The sequence below is a fragment of the Hyla sarda genome, chromosome 13 (genome assembly GCF_029499605.1).
Source record: "Hyla sarda isolate aHylSar1 chromosome 13, aHylSar1.hap1, whole genome shotgun sequence".
In the NCBI taxonomy this organism is placed as follows: domain Eukaryota; kingdom Metazoa; phylum Chordata; class Amphibia; order Anura; family Hylidae; genus Hyla; species Hyla sarda.
The window spans coordinates 44025997-44044438 of NC_079201.1; the positions used below are offsets into that span (position 1 = coordinate 44025997).

The 18442-nt window shown below is 44.0% G+C and overlaps 1 protein-coding gene across 10 annotated transcripts in view; it reads right to left on the reverse strand.

The window, feature by feature from the left end:
- The window catches only part of TBC1D16 (TBC1 domain family member 16), a 564967-nt gene that overhangs the window by 378292 nt on the left and 168233 nt on the right, over positions 1-18442 (reverse strand). For all 10 annotated transcript variants that reach the window (XR_008849569.1, XR_008849568.1, XM_056550065.1 and 7 more), the window contains one exon: positions 9318-9479. Coding sequence is in view for 8 of the 10 variants with exons in the window: in XM_056550065.1 (XP_056406040.1) it covers positions 9318-9479 (162 nt within the window). In the remaining 2 variants the exon portion in view is untranslated. The remainder of the gene's footprint in view (positions 1-9317; positions 9480-18442) is intronic.

An 18442-nucleotide genomic window follows, 5' to 3' on the forward strand; every position in this document is an offset into this window, starting at 1 on the left:
ATACTGGTTTGGCAATTAATCCCTGTAGATGTGAGTAAAGGCACTATGCTGTGTTTTTTGAGCTTTGCATATGTATTGCAATCATGCAGGTCTGCCACATCACAGCTTTGCTCAGTTCAGTGCTTGTTCTGTTTTTTCTTTTTTGTCTTCGAAAAAGCTTGCTGGATTTTGTGGTACAGGATGAGTCTTGTGTAGAGGCTGTGAATGATCACTTATTTGCTGCGAAGCCTGTCTCATACAATGCCTCAAATATCTATTCATGTTGCATTGTGATTATTTGTCATTACTTGTGATAAAGGTCCTGTAGAAATGTCCATCTGTATGCACAATTACCATTACCCTTATCTGTGTTAGTGTAGCATGCCAAAAGAATAAATTCCTTTTGATCAAGGGACCGTAGAGTCTGCACGTCTACAGGACTGGTGTATAGGTGTGAATAGTTAGGGCAGGGGGTCATTAACACAGCTGTTCTATGATAGGGAATTTAACACCATTTTCAGCCAATAAGGCACCAGCTTGGGTGCCAGTAGATGAAAGAGATGTATGGAGGTGGTCCACCTGAAAAATGCCATATCTTCCAATTTTAAATACAGGGTAAAGGAGGTAGAGATGAGAGAACTTACAGTAAATTCGATTCGTCACTAACTTCTCGGCTCGGCAGTTCAGCTTTCAGGTGCTCCCGTGGGCTGGAAAAGGTGGATACAGTCCTAGGAGACTCTTTCCTAGGACTGTATCCACCTTTTCCAGCCCACCGGAGCACCTGAAAGCAGAACTAATTTATGCAGGATAAGCCATCAACTGCCGAGCCGAGAAGTTTGTGACGAATCGAATTTACTGTAAGTTCGCTCATCTCTAAAAGGAGGTATGTCCAGAGCCCATATGTTATACGGTTAGATTCTTCATCATAATATCTTTAAAATTAGTCCTCACATGACCTTTGTGTATAAATTCCTGCCCAAACTGTATGCACTGGGTAAATCTTACACAATAAGGGGGTCATGTCTGGTACCCTTAGAAAGAGGATTTGATGGAAGACCCAAATATAAGAAAATTATGTGAGTGCTTGCCAGTGATGAAAAATAGAGGCATTTTTATTTTATTTCTTGGGCATAAATATATAGCTGGGAGGGGCGACATTTTTTGGTAATACCTGATTAGCTCAAAGGTTGAACCTAGAGGTGTCACCTGCCCACAGCAAAGTGCAGACTTTGAGAACTGGGGTGTGCTTGCATGGGGGGACAGGATCTAATTTTGGATGCCAGCCACCATTTTCTAACCCATATAACATTTGTAAGTAAGGATTCTAGTTTTGTCCACATTTATTAAAATTTCTGTGTGGTGAAACTTTGTCTTGTTAATATCTGTTTTTTTATTTACTGTGAAAATTTTTCTTTTATAATAAATCATTCATAAATCAGTCCTGCCTTATGTCTGGTAAAACAAACTTATATTGTCCTTGAAGAGAGCTGAGTTTTAATTCTAAATTTACATACCTGTTTGGCTACATTATAGATTTTGGGTAATTTTTTCCTGTTTTGATACACTACTACTACTACATTCTGATTCCGAGATACTTTTTTCGTGACATATTCTACTTTACGTCAGTGGTAAAATTTTGTCGATACTTGCATCATTTCTTGGTGAAAAATTCCAATAATTTTTTTTTTTTTTTTTAACTTTGAAGCTCTCTACTTATCAGGAAAATGGACATTCCAAATAAATGATATATTGATTCACATAAACAACATGTCTAGTTTATGTTTGCATCATAACAATGACATGTTTTTACTTTTGGAAGACATCAGAGGGTTTCAAAGTATAGCAGCAATTTTCCAATTTTTCCCAAATTTTTCAAAATCTGAATTTTTCAGGGACCAGTTGAGTTTTGAAATGGATTTGAAGGGCCTTCATATTAGAAATACCCCATAGATTACCTCATTATAAAAACTGCACCCCTCAAAGTATTCAAAATGACACTCAGTAAGTGTGTTAACCCTTTAGGTGTTTCACAGGAATAGCAGCAAAGTGAAGGAGAAAATTCAAAATCTGCATTTTTTTTACACTCGCATGTTCTTGTAGACCCAGATTTTGAATTTTTACAAGGGATAAAAGGAGAGAAATCTTCCTAAAATGTGTAACCCAATTTCTCTTGAGTAAGGAAATACCTCATATGTGTGTGTAAAGTGTTCGGCGAGCGCAGTAGAGGGCTAAAAAGCGAAGGAGCGACAATGGGATTTTGGAGAGTGAGTTTTTGTGAAATGGTTTTTGGGGGGCATGTCACATTTAGGAAGCCCCTATGGTGCCAGAGCAGCAACCCGGGGGGGCCCCATGGCATACCATTTTGGAAACTACACCCCTCATGGAATGTAACAAGGGGTACATTGAGCCTTAATACCCCACAGGTGTTTGACGACTTTTCGGTAAAGTTAGATGTGAAATTTTTTTTTCACTAAAATGCTGGTTTCCCCCTAAATTTTACATTTTTACAAGGGGTAATAGGAGAAAATGCCCCCCCAAAATTTGTAACCCCATCTCTTCTGAGTATGGAAATACCCCATGTGTGGACGTCAAGTGCAATGCGGGCGAACTACAATGCACAGAAGAGGAGTCACATTTGGCTTTTGGAAAGCACATTTTGCTGAAATGGTTTTTGGGGGGCTTGTCCCATTTAGGAAGCCCCTATGGTGCCAGGACAGCAAAAAAAAAAAAAAACACATGGCATACTATTTTGGAAACTACACCCCTCAAGGAACGTAACAAGGGGTAAAGTGTTCCTTAACACCCCACAGGTGTTAGATAAATGTTCATTAAGTGGGATGTGAAAAGGAAAAATTAGATTTTTTATTTTCACAAGTGGTATTAGGAGAAAATGTAATTGTAAATTTGTAAATACATTTCTTTGGAGTAAGGACATACCTCATGTCTGGATCTAAGCGGCTCTGTGGATGCACACCGGTCTCTTAGGTGCAGGAGCGCATTCAGGGGCCTTCAGCTTCTCATTGCTGCCTATGGAGCCAGAACAATGGGATCCCCCCCCCCCCTCAAGGGGCATTACATGGGGTATACTAAATAAGTAAAATGGGGTACAGTGGGACATAAAATAATAAAACAAGTTATGTTCCCAGAATGATGACCCAGAGTATATCCAAAACAAAAAAATATGCCCACCCCAAACCCTATGCTCTGAATCATCATTCTGGGAATGTGATGTGTGTGGCCGTCCCTAACCTGTTGCCTCAAATGCGCAACCCGCTCAAGTGGAGAGAGAGCACTGCGCATTTGAGGCAACATAAAAAGTCTCCGATGATAGTGACTCAGTGACCCATTTTTGGAAAAAAATAACCCCCAGAGGTCTTATCAGGTTTTTTTTTATTTTATAAAAGAGTTTTTTGGGCAATTTAGTGGTTTAATGGGGTTGAAATTTGTAATGTACTCTGGACTTGGTACATTGGGGTCAAATTATGGAAAATTAAAATGAAGAGGGAAAATTTTGTACTCCATGGAAGTGTGATACTCCCTGAAGCAATCCTTAATGCAGAGGCCCGGATTATCGGGCAAGTGTCACATTGATAGGTGGTATCCTTCCGTATCCCCCTCTTGTGACAAATTCTGCATCTTTCTGGGAACGTCCCTTCTTTGCAGTGTGGGGGACCTCACCTGGAATTGTTGGCCTGGGATGATCCTGGCACCTATAACTTCAGTTCCTTGGGAAGTCTGGCCTGCTCTTTCCTGGTCGCCAAAGATCAGGACCTTTAGGACTTCTTCTTGGAACTGAAGGTATGTTCCTGTGTTGCCAGCGCACTGGGACAGTACATGGCAACCTGTACCAAGTAGAAAAATCAACTCCCCCCATATACCGATTGTAGCCCAGAATACAATTAGGCTTGAGGACCGTTGTTGTGGTACTTCGCACTGGGACGGGTGAGCTGCCGTTACCATGAATAGTGGTCAGCAAAAGGACATCCCTCTTATCCTTATACCTGACCAGCAACAGGTTTTCATTGGTAAGGGCACGGGACTCGCCCTTGGGCATAGGTTAACAAAAGTCTTAACAAAATTTAGAGGGAGGCCTCTCTGGTTTTTCCGCACGGTCCCACAAGCGGACAGGGATCTGGTGGCAAGGGATGTGAACAGAGGGATGCTGGTATAAAAACTGTCCACGTACACGTGGTAACCCTTATCCGGCAATGGGTGCACAAGCTCCCAAACGATTTTCCTACTAACACCCAGAGTGAGGGAACATTCTGGGGGTTCAATCCGGGAATCTCTTTCCTCATACACTCTAAACTTCTAAGTGTACCCAGAGGTACTCTCACAAAGTTTATAGAGCTTCACGCCACACCGCGCCCGCTTCGAGGGAATATACTGGCGGAAGATGAGTCTCCCCTTAAAAATGATAAGATACTCATCGACCGAGAGCTCCCTGAGGGGTACGTAGGCCTCCAAAAATTTGGCCCCAAAGTGATCAATGACCGGCCTCATTTTGTAAAGCCGGTCATAGGCGGGAACACTTCGGGGGGGGGGGGGGGGGGGGGGGCTCGGGACATGCCGCATTATCTGCATAATGCAGGCATGTCCGAATGGCCTCGAACCGCCTCCGTGCCATGACCATACTGTAAAGCGGAGTCTGGTATAGGACGTCCCCGCTCCAGTACTGCCTGAAACTTTGCTTTTTGACCAGGCCCATATGCAGCAATAGGCCACAAAATGTCCTCATCTCTGCTACATCAATGGCATACCATTCATTGGGCCTGGCCAAAAAAGAATCAGGGTGGTGGGCGATGAACTGCTGGGCGTACAGATTTGTCTGCTTCACCATGTGATTGACAAAACTGGCACTGAAAAAACAAATGAAATAGTCAATTTCAGTGAACCCGGCTGGGTCAATCCGGATTCCGGAGTCGCCAACAAACTCCAGAATCCGTGGCTGATAAACCTCTGGGGGTCTCCAGATAGGTTGACCGGAAGGGGGCTCCGGTACCCTTGTCTGGGGGGTTGGACTCCTAGTACGAGCGGCATTGTTGCTCGTACTAGTACCGGCCACTGGACCACCATCATGGGGGGTGCGTGGCCTCGCCTGGCGGCGTCTCCGCTGCCTTCTTGGGAACTCATCATCAGTATTATATGATGAGGAGGACCATGAAGAACACAGGAATGACCCGCATCACCGGAATAGCTGAAAATCGCAAGTGTGAATTCACTTGCGATTTTCGGCGAATGCCCCCGGGCATTTGCGCGGGGTGCCTGCTGATCGATATCAGCAGTCACCCTGGTGCGGTCCCCATCCGGCGGGTGGTGGGGACCGAAATTCCCACGGGCGTACAGGTACGCCGGTGGTCCTTAACTCCTTGGGGACGGAGCCCATTATAACCCTAGGGACGGGAGCATTTTTACAATTCTGACCACTGTCACTTTAAGCATTAATAACTCTGGGATGCTTTTACTTTTCATTCTGATTCAGAGACTGTTTTTTCGTGACATATTCTACTTCATGTTATTGGTAAATTTTTGTCGATACTTGCATCATTTCTTGGTGAAAAAATCCAAAATTTCATGAAAAAATTGAAAATTTTGCATTTTTCTAACTTTAAAGTTCTCTGCTTGTAAGGAAAACAGGCATTCCAAATAAATGATATATTGATTCACAAATACAATATGTCTTTTGCACAGAAGGGAAGGAGCGACAGTGGGATTTTGGAGAGTGAATTGTTCAGAAATGGTTTTTGGGGGGCATTTAGGAAGCCCCTATGGTGCCAGAACAGCAATTTTGGAAACTACACCCCTCAAGGCACGTAACAAGGGGTCCAGTGAGCCTTAAAGGAGTACTCCGGTGCACACTTTTTTCATGCGTTTTCTTTTATTTTGCAGCCCAGACGGGATAACATGAAAAAAGTATGCACCGGAGTACTCCTTTAACACCCCACAGGTGTTTGATGACTTTTCGTTAAAGTCGGATGTGTAAATGAAAAAATAAATAAATAAAAATTTTCACTAAAGTGCAGTTTTTCCCCCAAATTTAACACTTTTACAAAAGGGTAATGGGAGAAAATGCCCCCCAAAATTTGTAGTGCAATTTCTCCCGAGTAAGGAAATACCCCATATGTGGCCCTAAACTGCTGCCTTGAAATACGACAGGGCTCTGAAGTGAGAGAGCCCCATTCGCATTTGAGGCCTGAATAAGGAATTTGCGGACTCGGTTACCTACAGTAAAACCCTACAGCAGTGTTTCCCAAACAGGGTGCCTCCAGCTGTTGCAAGACTCCCAGCCTGCCAGGACAGTCTATGGCTATCCGGCAATACTGGGAGATGTGGTTTTGCAACAGCTGGAGGCCCTGTTTAGGAAACACTGCCGTATGAGACGTTTTTAATTTTTCTTGGGGGGGGGGGGGTTGACGTGTAAGGGGGTGTAAATGTAGTGTTTTACTTTTTTATTTGTTAGTGTAGTCTTTTTAGAGTACATTCACACAGGTGGGGGTTCACAGTAAGTTTTCCGCTGGGAGTTTGAGCTGCGGCGGAGAATTTGACGCAGCTCAAACTTGTATCCTGTACATTCACATGGGGGGGGGGTACCCCAAACCTTCAGCTGTGGCAAAATGACAACTCCCAGAATGCACTGACAGACCATACATGCTGGGAGTTGTAGTTTTACAACAGCTGTAGGCACACTGGTGGGGAACCACTGAGTTAGAAAACAGACTCTAGCTCAGTGATTCCAACCAATGTGCCTCCAGCTGTTGCAAAACTACAACTCCCAGCATGTACGGTCTGTCGGTGCATTCTGGGAGTTGTAGTTTTGCAACAGCTGGAGGCACATGGGTCGGAAACACTGAGTTAGGAAACAGACTCTAGCTCAGTGTTTCCCAATCAGTGTGCCTACAGCTGTTGCAAAACTACAATTCCCAGCATGGCCAGAAAGTCAGGGATGCTGGGCGTGTAGTTCTGCAATATCTGGCCCTTCATATGTTGCAGAACTACAACTCCCAGCATGCCTGGACAGTCTGGGCATGCTTGGAATTATAGTTATGCAACAACTGGGGAAGATTTGTTTGGAGACCGCTAAGTAGTGGTCTCCAAACTGTGGCCCTCCACATGTTGCAAAACTACAACTCCAAGCATGCCCAGACTGTCCAGGCATGCTGGGAGTTGTGGTTCTGCAACATATGAAGGGCCAGAAATTGCAGAACTACACGCCCAGCATCCCTGACTGTCTGGCCATGCTGGGAATTGTAGTTTTGCAACATCTGGAGGGCTACAGTTTGGAGACCACCATATAGTGGTCTCCAAACTGTGCCACTTCAGGTGTTGCAAAACTACAACTCCCAGCATGCCCAGACAGTCAGTGCATACTGAAAGTTGTAGTTTTGCAACATCTGGAGGACCACAGTTTAGAGACCACTACACAGTGGTCTCCAAACTGTGACCCTCCAGATGTTGCAAAACTACAACTCCCAGCATGCCCAGATACCCTTTGGCTGTATAGGCATGCTGGGAGTTGTAGTTTTGCAGCTTTTAGAAGGCCACAGAGAAGAACACTTACCGCGATCTTCACTGCAGCCTTCTCTGCCACACTTTCCGGGCGCTCCAACTGCTGTAGATGCCGTCGCCGCCGCCAGTCCAGGATGCCTCCACCGGTCTGGGTAAGCCGGACCATGCTCCCCCCTCGCCACCCGTGTTCCCCCCGCTCTGCACCAACTTCCGATCGGTGGCCAGAGCGGGGGAAATGAACTCTAAACCCTCCGCCCCCCTCCTGCCATTGGTGGTCAGCCTGACCGACCAATGGCAGGGGATAGAAGGGGGTGGCAACACTGCCACCTCGCTCCTATCCTCTAGGATGGTCAGAGCTGTCTCTGCTTATTTTCCGGGAGATCGGGTCACCAGTGACCCGATTAGCCCGGATCGCGGTTAAATCTCTGGTCTGAATTGACCAACGATTTGCCCCGATCGCTGACATGGGGGGGGGGGTCTCCGGACCCCCCTAGGCATTGCCACGGGATGCCTGCTGATAGATATCAGCAGTCATCCTGGTCCGATCACCGCCCTCCATCCTTAAGTGACGGGACGCGAGGGCGTATGCATACGCCCTCTGTCCTCAAGGAGTTAAGTACCAGGGAGCGAAGGCGTACCTGTACGCCCGTGGTCTCTAAGTGGTTAAGTTTGGGTGGTGTAAAAGGGATTTTTTATCATTATTTTTGGTCTAGTGATTTTATAGAGAACCTTACCACCTGCCCGTGTCTGTTCATGACATATAGAATTTGTGCACTGCAGATGTTCTAAATCAGGATTCTGGCTTCTGAATTTGAATTATGGTTACTGTCCACACACACTTTTTTTTTTTTCTCTATGTCTGTTCTATCTCTATCTCTCTGCCTGTCTGTCTGTCCCTTGCTCTCTTTTCCCTCAGACTGTGTGCACGGAACAGCGTGAGGCCTTATGACTATGTAAACCACCCATCGACTTGCTGTCTCCTATTGGCTTTTGAGCTTACTGATACATAACCAGCAAATCACATGATAACCTCATGCCACCGCCCCCTGCTCATCCCACTTCCTCTTGGAGCCAAAACGTCTCGCTCTTTACCTTTTTTTTACACTTATAATGGTTCATGCGAACCTAACCAGTAAAAGTTCAATAGTTCAGCAAGCCATGATGTAATCATTGTGTCTATCTACTTATTTATGTGTATTTATCATAACCAATGTATTTGCATATTTCATTATAACTGTGAATAGTTAGACCCAGAAACATGAACTGCATTTTTTATATTTTTGGCAATTCATGAGGTCACATATTTTAATAATTTTGGTGACCATAGGTCATAATGGCACCATGATCTCCTGCCATAATGACGGAATAAATCGACAGCCAGCTCCACTAAATGCCGTCCTAGAAACTTAACCATAAGTGCCTAAATGGGTACACCGGTCCTAATACATCTTATCCCGCGGCTGTGGACCCCCGCAATATAATTCCGCACCCACCTTTGTGAGCTCTCTGCAGCGTTGGAGGCTCAGTGTGTGACCACGACCACGGGGCCGGAGTATCGTGAAGTCACGACTCCGCCACAGTGTGACTTCACTCCCGCCCCCTCAATGCAAGTCTATGGGAGGGGGCAGCTCACCAGTTAGGAGATCACAGGGAGTCCCAGCGGTCAGACCCCCGCGATCTATAACTTATCCCCTATCCTTTGGATAGGAGATGTTATATTTCACTACAGAACTCCTTTAGGCATCACTTACAGTTTATACAGTTTCCAAAAGCAAGCAATGCTAATACCTATGTTCTTTTCAGGTATGCAATATGTCTATATTTATTCTTACCTTCCGCAATTTATATTCTTCTTCCACCTGTCCAACCTCATTGAAGTGCTGCAACCACCTAGAGACATTTAGTTTTTGGTATATACCCTCTTCAGGATGAGATTCAGAGGACAGAACACTTGGCCTTTGAATTGAGAAATGTAGACACGTCTTCATTGTAACCTAAAATAGAGTACAAAAGCGTTTTTTAAGAGGATTCAAGATTAAATAGCAAATATACAATTGGTTACTTAACCCCTTAAGGACCCAGCCTAAATATACCTTAAGGACCTGCCATTTTTTGAACATCTGACCACTGTCACTTTAAGCATTAATAACTCTGGGATGCTTTTACCTTTCATTCTGATTCAGAGAATGTTTCTTCGTCACATATTCTAGTTTATGTTAGTGGTAAAATTTTGTCCATACTTCCATAATTTCTTGGTGAAAAATTCCAAAATTTGATGAAAAAATTGAAAATTTTGTATTTTTTTAACTTTGAAGCTCTCTGCTTATAAGGAAAATGGATATTCCAAATAAATTATATATTGATTCACATATACAATATGTCTACTTTATGTTTCCATCATAAAGTTGACATGTTTTTACTTTTGGAAGGCACCAGGGCTTCAAAATATAGCAGCAATTTTCCAATTTTTCACAAAATTTTCAAAATCAGAATTTTTCAGGGACCACTTCAGTTTTGAAGTTGATTTCAAGGGCTTTCTTATTAAAAATAACCCATAAATGACCCCATTATAAAAACTGCACCCCTCAAAGTATTCAAAATGACATTCAGAAAGTTTTTTAACCCTTTAGGTGTTTCACAGGAATAGCAGCAAAGTGAAGGAGAAAATTCAAAATCTTCATCTTTTACACTCACATGTTCTTGTAGACCCAGTTTTTGAATTTTTACAAGGGGTAATAGATGAAAAATCCCCCCAAAATTTGTAACCCAATTTCTCTTGAGTAAGGAAATACCTCAAATGTGGATGTCAAGTGTTCGGCGGGCGCAGTAGAGGGCTCAGAAGGGAAGGAGCGACAATAGGATTTTGGAGAGTGAATTTTGCTGAAATGGTTTTTGGGGGGCATGTTACATTTAGGAAGTCCCTATGGTGCCAGAACAGCAGAAAACCCCCACATGGCATACCATATTGGAAACTACACCCCTCAAGGCACGTACCAAGTGAGTCCAGTGAGCCTTCATACCCCACAGGTGTTTGACGACTTTTCGTTAAAGTCGGATGTGTAAATGAATAAAAAAAAAATGTCACTAAAGTGCAGTATTTTCCCCAAATTTATCATTTTTACAAAGGGTAATGGGAGGAAATGCCCCCCAAAATTTGTAACCCCATCTCTTCTGAGTATATAAATACTACAATGCTACAATGTTCAGAAGAGAAGGAGTCACATTTAGCTTTTGGAAAGCAAATTTTGCTGAAATGGTGTTTGGGGGGCATGTCGCATTTAGGAAGCACCTAGGGTGCCCGAACAGCAAATAAAAAATAAAAAAAACACATGGCATACCCTTTTGGAAACTACACCCCTCAAGGAACGTAACAAGGGGTACAGTGAGCCTCAACACCTCACAGGTATTTCACGACTTTTTGTGAAAGTTGGATGTGTAAATGAAAAAATATTATTTTTTCACTAAAATGCTGTGTTTTCCCAAAATTTTACATTTTTACAAGGGGTAATAGGAGAAAATGACCACCAAAATTTGTAACCCCATTTCTTCTGAGTATGGAAATACCCCATGTTTGGATGTCAAGTGCTCTGCTGGCACAATACAATGTTCAGAAGAGAAGGAGCGCCATTGAGCTTTTTGAAAGAGAATTTGTTTGGCATGTGCGTTTACAAAGCCCCCCGTGGTGCCATAACAGTCAACCCCCGCACATGTGACCCCATTTTGGAACTACACCCCTCACAGAATTTAATAAGTGGTGCAGTGAGTATTTACACCCCACTGGCGTTTGACAGATCTTTGGAACAGTGGGCTGTGTAAATGAAAAATGTAATTTTTCATTTTCACGGATCACTGTTCCAAAAATCTGTCAGACACCTGTGGGATGTAAATGCTCACTGTACCCCTTATTACATTATGTGCAGGATGTAGTTTCCAAAATGGGGTCACATGTGGGGGGGGGTCCATTGTTCTGGCACTATGGGGGCTTTGTAAACACACGTGGTCTTCAATTCCGGACAAATTTTCTCTTCAAAATCCCAATGGCGCTCCCTCTCTTCTGAGCATTGTAGTTTGCCCGTAGAGCACTTTACATCCACATATGGGGTATGTTCTTACTCAGGAAAAAAAGCCCCCCAAAATTTGTAACCCCATTTCTTCTATTTTCCCTTGTGAAAATGAAAAATTTAGGGTAATACCAGCATTTTTGCGAAAAAATTTTGTTTCTCATTTCCCCATCCAACTATTTTGTCAAACACCTGTGGGGTGTTAAGGCGCACTATACCCCTTGTTACGTTCAGTGAGGGGTGTAGTTTCCAAAATGGGGTCACATGTGGGTATTTCTTTTTTTGTGTTTATGTCAGAACCGCTGTAAAATCAGCCACCCCTGTGCAAATCACCAATTTAGGCCTCAAATGTACACAGTGCGCTCTCACTCCTGAGCCTTGTTGTGCGTCCGCAGAACATTTTACGCCCACATCTGGGGTATTTTCGTAATTGTGTTACAAATTCTGGGGGTCTTTTTTTGCTTTTACCGCTTGTAAAAATAAAAAGTATGGGGTAACACCAGCATGGAAAGCGCAAGTGCGCTTTCCAGGCTGTGCGCATCATCACCAGGCCTCTACACACACACACACACACACACACACCACCTGACCCGTCACCCCCCGATAATGGCTCCGGCAGGTGAGATAGCCACTCTAGGGTATATAAGGTCCACTGACGCCCCCCACCTCACCACTCCTGGAAGAAGCAGTGGCGTAACGTGTCGGACGGTGAGGTAGGGGAGTTAGGGATAGAGGCATTGCACCATACTGTGTGCCATTTAGCACTTGAGCTATGTATGCAGATTGGACTGAGTATGTATGGAGACCACTAATTTTGGTAGCTAGTATTTAACCCCTTAAGGACTCAGCCCATTTTGGCCTTAAGGACTCTTAAGGACAATTTAAATGTTTAATATGTTTAAATGTTACCCATTATTACATACTTTTCTATTGTTGTTGCGCTTGAAAAAAATCACAAACTTTTTAACCAAATTAGTACGTTTATAATCCCTTTATTTTGATGACCTCTAACTTTTTTATTTTTCCGTATAAGCGGCGGTATGGGGGCTCATTTTTTGCGCCATGATCTGTACTTTTTTTTTTATACCACATTTGCATATAAAAAACGTAATAAATTTTTTATAATTTTTTTTTTTATAAAATGTATTAAAGTAGCAATTTTGGACTTTTTTTTTTTCGTTCACGCCTTTCACCGTACGGGATCATTAACATTTTATTTTAATAGTTCGGACATTTACGCACTCGACGATACCAAATATGTCTATAAAATTTATTTTTTACGCTTTTTGGGGGTAAAATAGGAAAAAACGGACGTTTTACTTTTTTATTGGGGGAGGGGATCTTTCCCTTTTTTTTTTACTTTTACATTTTTTAACATTTTTTTTTACACTTTAATAGTCCCCATAGGGGACTATTCCTAGCAATACCATGATTGCTAATACTGATCTGTTCTATGTATAGGACATAGAACAGATCAGTGTTATCGGCTATCTTCTGATCTGGTCTGCTCGATCTCAGACAAGAGCAGGAGCTGCTGGGAGCCGCAAGGAGGCAGGTGAGGGGACCTCCGTGCAGTGTTCTGAATGATCGGATCCCCGCAGCAGCGCTGCGGGCGATCCGATCATTCATTCAAATCGTGCACTGCCGCAGATGCCGGGATCTGTATTGATCCCGGCACCTGAGGGGTTCGCGGGCGTCCGCAATTGCCGGCAGGTCCCTGGCTGCGATCAGCAGCCAGGATCAGCCGCGCATGACACGGGCATCGCTCCGATGCCCGCGGTTATGCTTAGGACGTAAATGTACGTCCTGGTGCGTTAAGTACCACCGCACCAGGACGTACATTTACGTCCTGCGTCCTTAAGGGGTTAAAGCACCTTATTTGGATGCTCTGAGCTGGGTATATAGTCTGCCCAGGTTTATTCAAACATGTTTACAGAGATGTTAATGTTAACTTTGAATGCTGCTATCTGACAACTAAGATCCTTAGATTGTTGTTAATGCATGAAAGCACTTGCACTTTACCTTATTTTCATCTGCATGCACTTTGGTTATATTAATATTTGCCTCTGGGTATTGCCCTATATACTTATGTCCCACTCCCCCACCAGTGTTTTTATATGTCTTGTGTGATCTATGTTATTTTATGGGTAGTGTTCATGGGGTTTTTTCTGTTTTTCAATAAAATTTATTAATTGACCATATTCCTTTTGTGGTGTTTCTCATAGCGATGTGTACTACTTTTTTGGGTCATATTTTAATGTAGCCACAACACAATATATGTTGAGGTTTTCCTACCTACTTTTATTGGTGTTATATATAAGAGGGGAGCCTGCTGTCTATAAGGGGGGGCCTGCTGTCTATAAGAGGGGGGCCTGCAGTCTATATAAGGGGGCTGCTGTCTAAATAAAGCAAGCGGGCCACGGAAAAATTTTCAAACGTTTACCGGTCCGCGGCGATAAAAAGGTTGGGGAGCACTGCACTAGAGGGCTCAGAAGGGAAGGAGCGACAATGGGATTTTGAAGAGTGAATTTTGCTGAAATGGTTTTCGGGGGGAATTTCGCATTTAGGAAGCCCCTATGGTTCCATAACCGCAAAAACAAAAAAAAAAACACATGGCATACTATTTTGGAAAATACACCCCTCAAGGCACATAACAAGGTGTCCAGTGAGCCTTAACACCCCACAGGTGTTAAACTTTCACTAAAATGCTGGATTTTCCCCAAATTAAATTTTTTTTATAAGGGTTCATAAGAGAAAATGCCCCCCAAAATGTGTGGACATCAAGTGCTTTGCTGGTGCACTACAATGCTCAGAAGAGAAGGAGCTCTATTGCGCTTTTGGAGAAAAGAATTTGTTTGGAATAAAAGTCGGGGGCAATTTGCGTTTACAAAGCCCACCGTGGTGCCAGAACAGTGGAACCCCCCAACATGTGACCCCATTTTGGAAACTACACCCCTCACAGAATTTAATAAGGGGTGCAGTGAGCATTTACACCCCACTGGCGTTTGACAGATCTTTGGAACAGTGAGCTGTGCAAATGAAAAATTACATTTTTCATTTTCACGGACCACTGTTCCAAAAATCTGTCAGACACCTGTGGGGCGTAAATGCTCACTGTACCCATTATTACATTACGTGAGGGGTTTAGTTTCCAAAATGGGGTCACATGTGGGGGGTTCCATTGTTCTGGCACCACAGGGGCTTTGTATACACACGTGGCCTTCAATTCCAGAGAAGTTTTCTCTCCAAAAGCTCAGTGGCGCTCCTTCTCTTCTGAGCATTGTAGTTTGCCCACAGAGCACTTTACGTCCACATATGGGGTATGTTCTTACTCAGAAGAAATGGGGTTGCAAATGTTGGGCTTTTTTCCCCCTATTTTCCCTTTAATTTAGGATAACACCAGCATTTTTGTAAATTTTATTTTTTATTTTTCATTTTCCCATCCAACTTTAACGAAAATTCACCAAACATCTGTGGGGTGTTAAGGCTCACTATACCCCTTGTTACATTCCGTGAGGGGTGTAGTTTCCAAAATAGCGTCACATGTGGGCATTTATTTTTTGCGTTTATGTCAGAATCACTGTAAAGTCAGCCAACCCTGTGCAAATCACCAATTTAGGCCTCAAATGTACATAGTGTGCTCTCAATCCTGAGCCTTGTTGTGCTCCGCAAAGCATTTCACACCCACATATGGGGTATTTTCGTAAAAAATTTTTTTTACACTAACAGGCTGGTGTAGACCCCAACTTTTCCTTTTCATAAGGGGTAAAAGGAGAAAAAGCCCCCCAAAATTTCAATGCGCATTGAGGACTAAATTAGGGATTGCATAGGGGTATTCTACGCCAGAGATTCCCAAACAGGGTGCCTCCAGCTGTTGCTAAACTCCCAGCATGCCTGGACAGTCAGTGGCTGTCCAGAAATGCTGGGAGTTGTTTTGCAACAGCTGGAGGCTCCGTTTTGGAAACACTGCCATATGATAAATTTTTCATTTTTATTGGGGGGGGAGTGTAAGGGGGTGTATATGTAGTGTTTTACCCTTTAATATGTGTTAGTGTAGTGTAGTGTTTTTTCGGGTACATTCGCACTGGCAGGGGGTTTACGTGTACACACATTTGCCACAGCTCAAACTTGAAGAAGGAAACCCGCCCGTGTGAATGTACCCTCCAGCTGTTGCAAAACTACAACTCCCAGCATGCACTGACAGACCGTGCATGCTGGGAGTTGTACTTTTGCAACAGCTGGAGGCACACTGGTTGGAAAACCTTCAGTTTGGTTCTGTTACCTAACTCAGCATTTTCCAACCAGTGTGCCTCCTCCCAGCATGTACTGATCGCCAAAGGGCATGCTGGGAGATGTAGATATGCAACAACTGGATGCTCGCAGCTACAACTCCGAGCATGGCGAGACAGCCGTTTGCTGTTCATGCATGCTGGGAGTTGCAGTTTTGCACGATTTAGAGAGCCACGATTTAGAGACCACTGCACAGTGATCTCCAAACTTTAGCAATCCAGTTGTTGCAAAACTACAAATCCCAGCATTCCCAAATAGCAAACAGCTGTCTGGGCATGCTAGGAGTTGTAGTTTTGCAACATCTGGAGGGCTACAGTTTAGAGACCACTGTATAGTGGTCTCCAAACTGTAGCCCTCCAGATGTTACTAGGCAACAACTCACCGGCTTCTGTAGGATCACCGCACGTCATCGCCGCCCGCCGCCGATCGCCGCTGATAAGTGACCTCCGGCGCCGGTTCCCCCATTCTGCCCGGGGTGGGTGGGCTGAGCGGGGGAACGGAACTATAACCCCACCCCCCACCCCCGATCTGCTATTGTTCGGTCGCTTCTGACCGACCAACAGAAGGGATAGGAGGGGTGGCACCCCTGCCACCTCACTCCTATCCCTTCAGGGGGATCGTGGGTGTCTTGGACAGCCCCGTTCCCACTTAGTTTCTGGGTCACTGGTTCACCGGAGACCCGTATGACCCGGAATCACCGCAGATGGCCGGTCTGAATTGACCAGCAATTTCTGACATGGGAGGGTCTCAGGACCCCCCCCCCCCCCCCCAAGGATTTGCACAGGGTGCCTGCTGAATGATTTCAGCAGGCATCCTGGTCCGGTCCCCGCCCAGTGAGCGTCGGGGACAGGAATTCCCACGGGCGTACGCCCTTGGTCCTTAAGTACCTGTACGCCCTCGGTCCCTAAGTGGTTAAACTAAAGATTCCTAGCAGACTATGCTCTGCTAAAGCAGCATATAACCAGGTAAGATAAACACTCCAAAACCTACATAGACCACAAATACAAAAAAATGTGTACTAAAAAATTTGTACCAAAAAATTAGGGGTGATAATCTATATCATAATCAACCTACAACACTCAAACCACATAAATATATGAAGCATGTATTACACAAAAATTGATGAAAGAATAATACATTTTATTGATTACAAAAAATGTATATAAAGAACAACAAAATCATTCCCACCCCATAAAAAACATGCATCACAAAGACAGGTTTAAAAACAAGCGGTAGGGAAAACAAATTCTATATATATTTGTGGTCAGGACTTACTACCGTACGTGAGCTTACCTGCTACCTCCTGCCATCGGTTACCTGAAAGAAGCTTGATTAACATAACTCCGTAACTTAATATCTAACTGTAGCTAGAATAGTGGTTGTGGTGTGCCTGAAAACCGCGCCGAAGGTCCGCCTTTAGAGGGCAAAAATACACCACCATATAGGGTAATTTAAACAAAATTTATTAATTTATAATACCAAATAATTAAAAGCCTCTGCCATCTCCCGCGAGGGATCTGGGACATAAGTGGTGTATGCGTCGAAATGCCACCTACCCAATTTCTGTATTACATGTACCGGCACATTGTGCCTGGACGCTGTTGAGGCTGCCCCAATACGAAATGAGTGACCTGAAAACTCCCTGGGGTTGTGCCCTAACGTGCCAAGCAATGTGCGGACATGTGACATGAATAAAACGTGGTTAGAGCACCCGAACCAAAGGGTAACAGTGGAGACTCCGGAGTCTTGTCGCGCAGAAGGTTTGCCAATTGTGCCAGTACTGCCACCGGGCACCACTTGTTACCAGAAGGGAAAAACTTGACCACCGCACCCCACTGGCATGTTTTAGTGACAGATATTGAGACCTCAAACCAAGAACCTTGCCACCTCAAGTGAGCTTTTTGTAAGTGTGATGAACCCCGCCTAACACACGAGAATTCCCCCGGCCGGAGGAAACCATAGAACGCTAGGTATGTAGCAGTACCAGGCTGCGCTCAAAGCCAAACGGATTACTAGCCAAGATGTCGGACATGGCTCTGAAAATGTCACCGCTGATTGGTTTCCTGAGAGACGGGACTCTAGAGCTACGGGCCAACACTCCTCTGAGTGCAGACTTGATAGCCTGCAAAGACAGAATAGAGGGCCTGTCCGGGTGAGATAGTGAAATGAAGTGTTGAATACCCGAGAGATAAGATTTGATGGTGCTATGAGATAAGTGTAGAGAAGAGTGTCAGAACCCGATGAAAGATAGAATAACAGTGGTGTCAAAAGAGAAAGGAATGCTGTACTGACTCAGATCAGACCTAAAAGTGTTGTATGCTGTGTTGTATGCCTTCTTGTATGCCTTCTTGGTATTGGGTGCCAATGCGTCAGACATCAACTCCCGGGCTATTTGTGTATACCAACTTAGTCCATGATTAAAGGGGTATTCCAGGCAAAAACTTTTTTTTATATATCAACTGGCTCCGGAAAGTTAAACAGATTTGTAAATTACTTCTATTAAAAAAAATCTTAATCCTTCCAATAGTTATTAGCTTCTGAAGTTTTCTGTTTAACTGCTCATTGATGATGTCACGTCCCGGGAGCTGTGCATGATGGCAAAATAT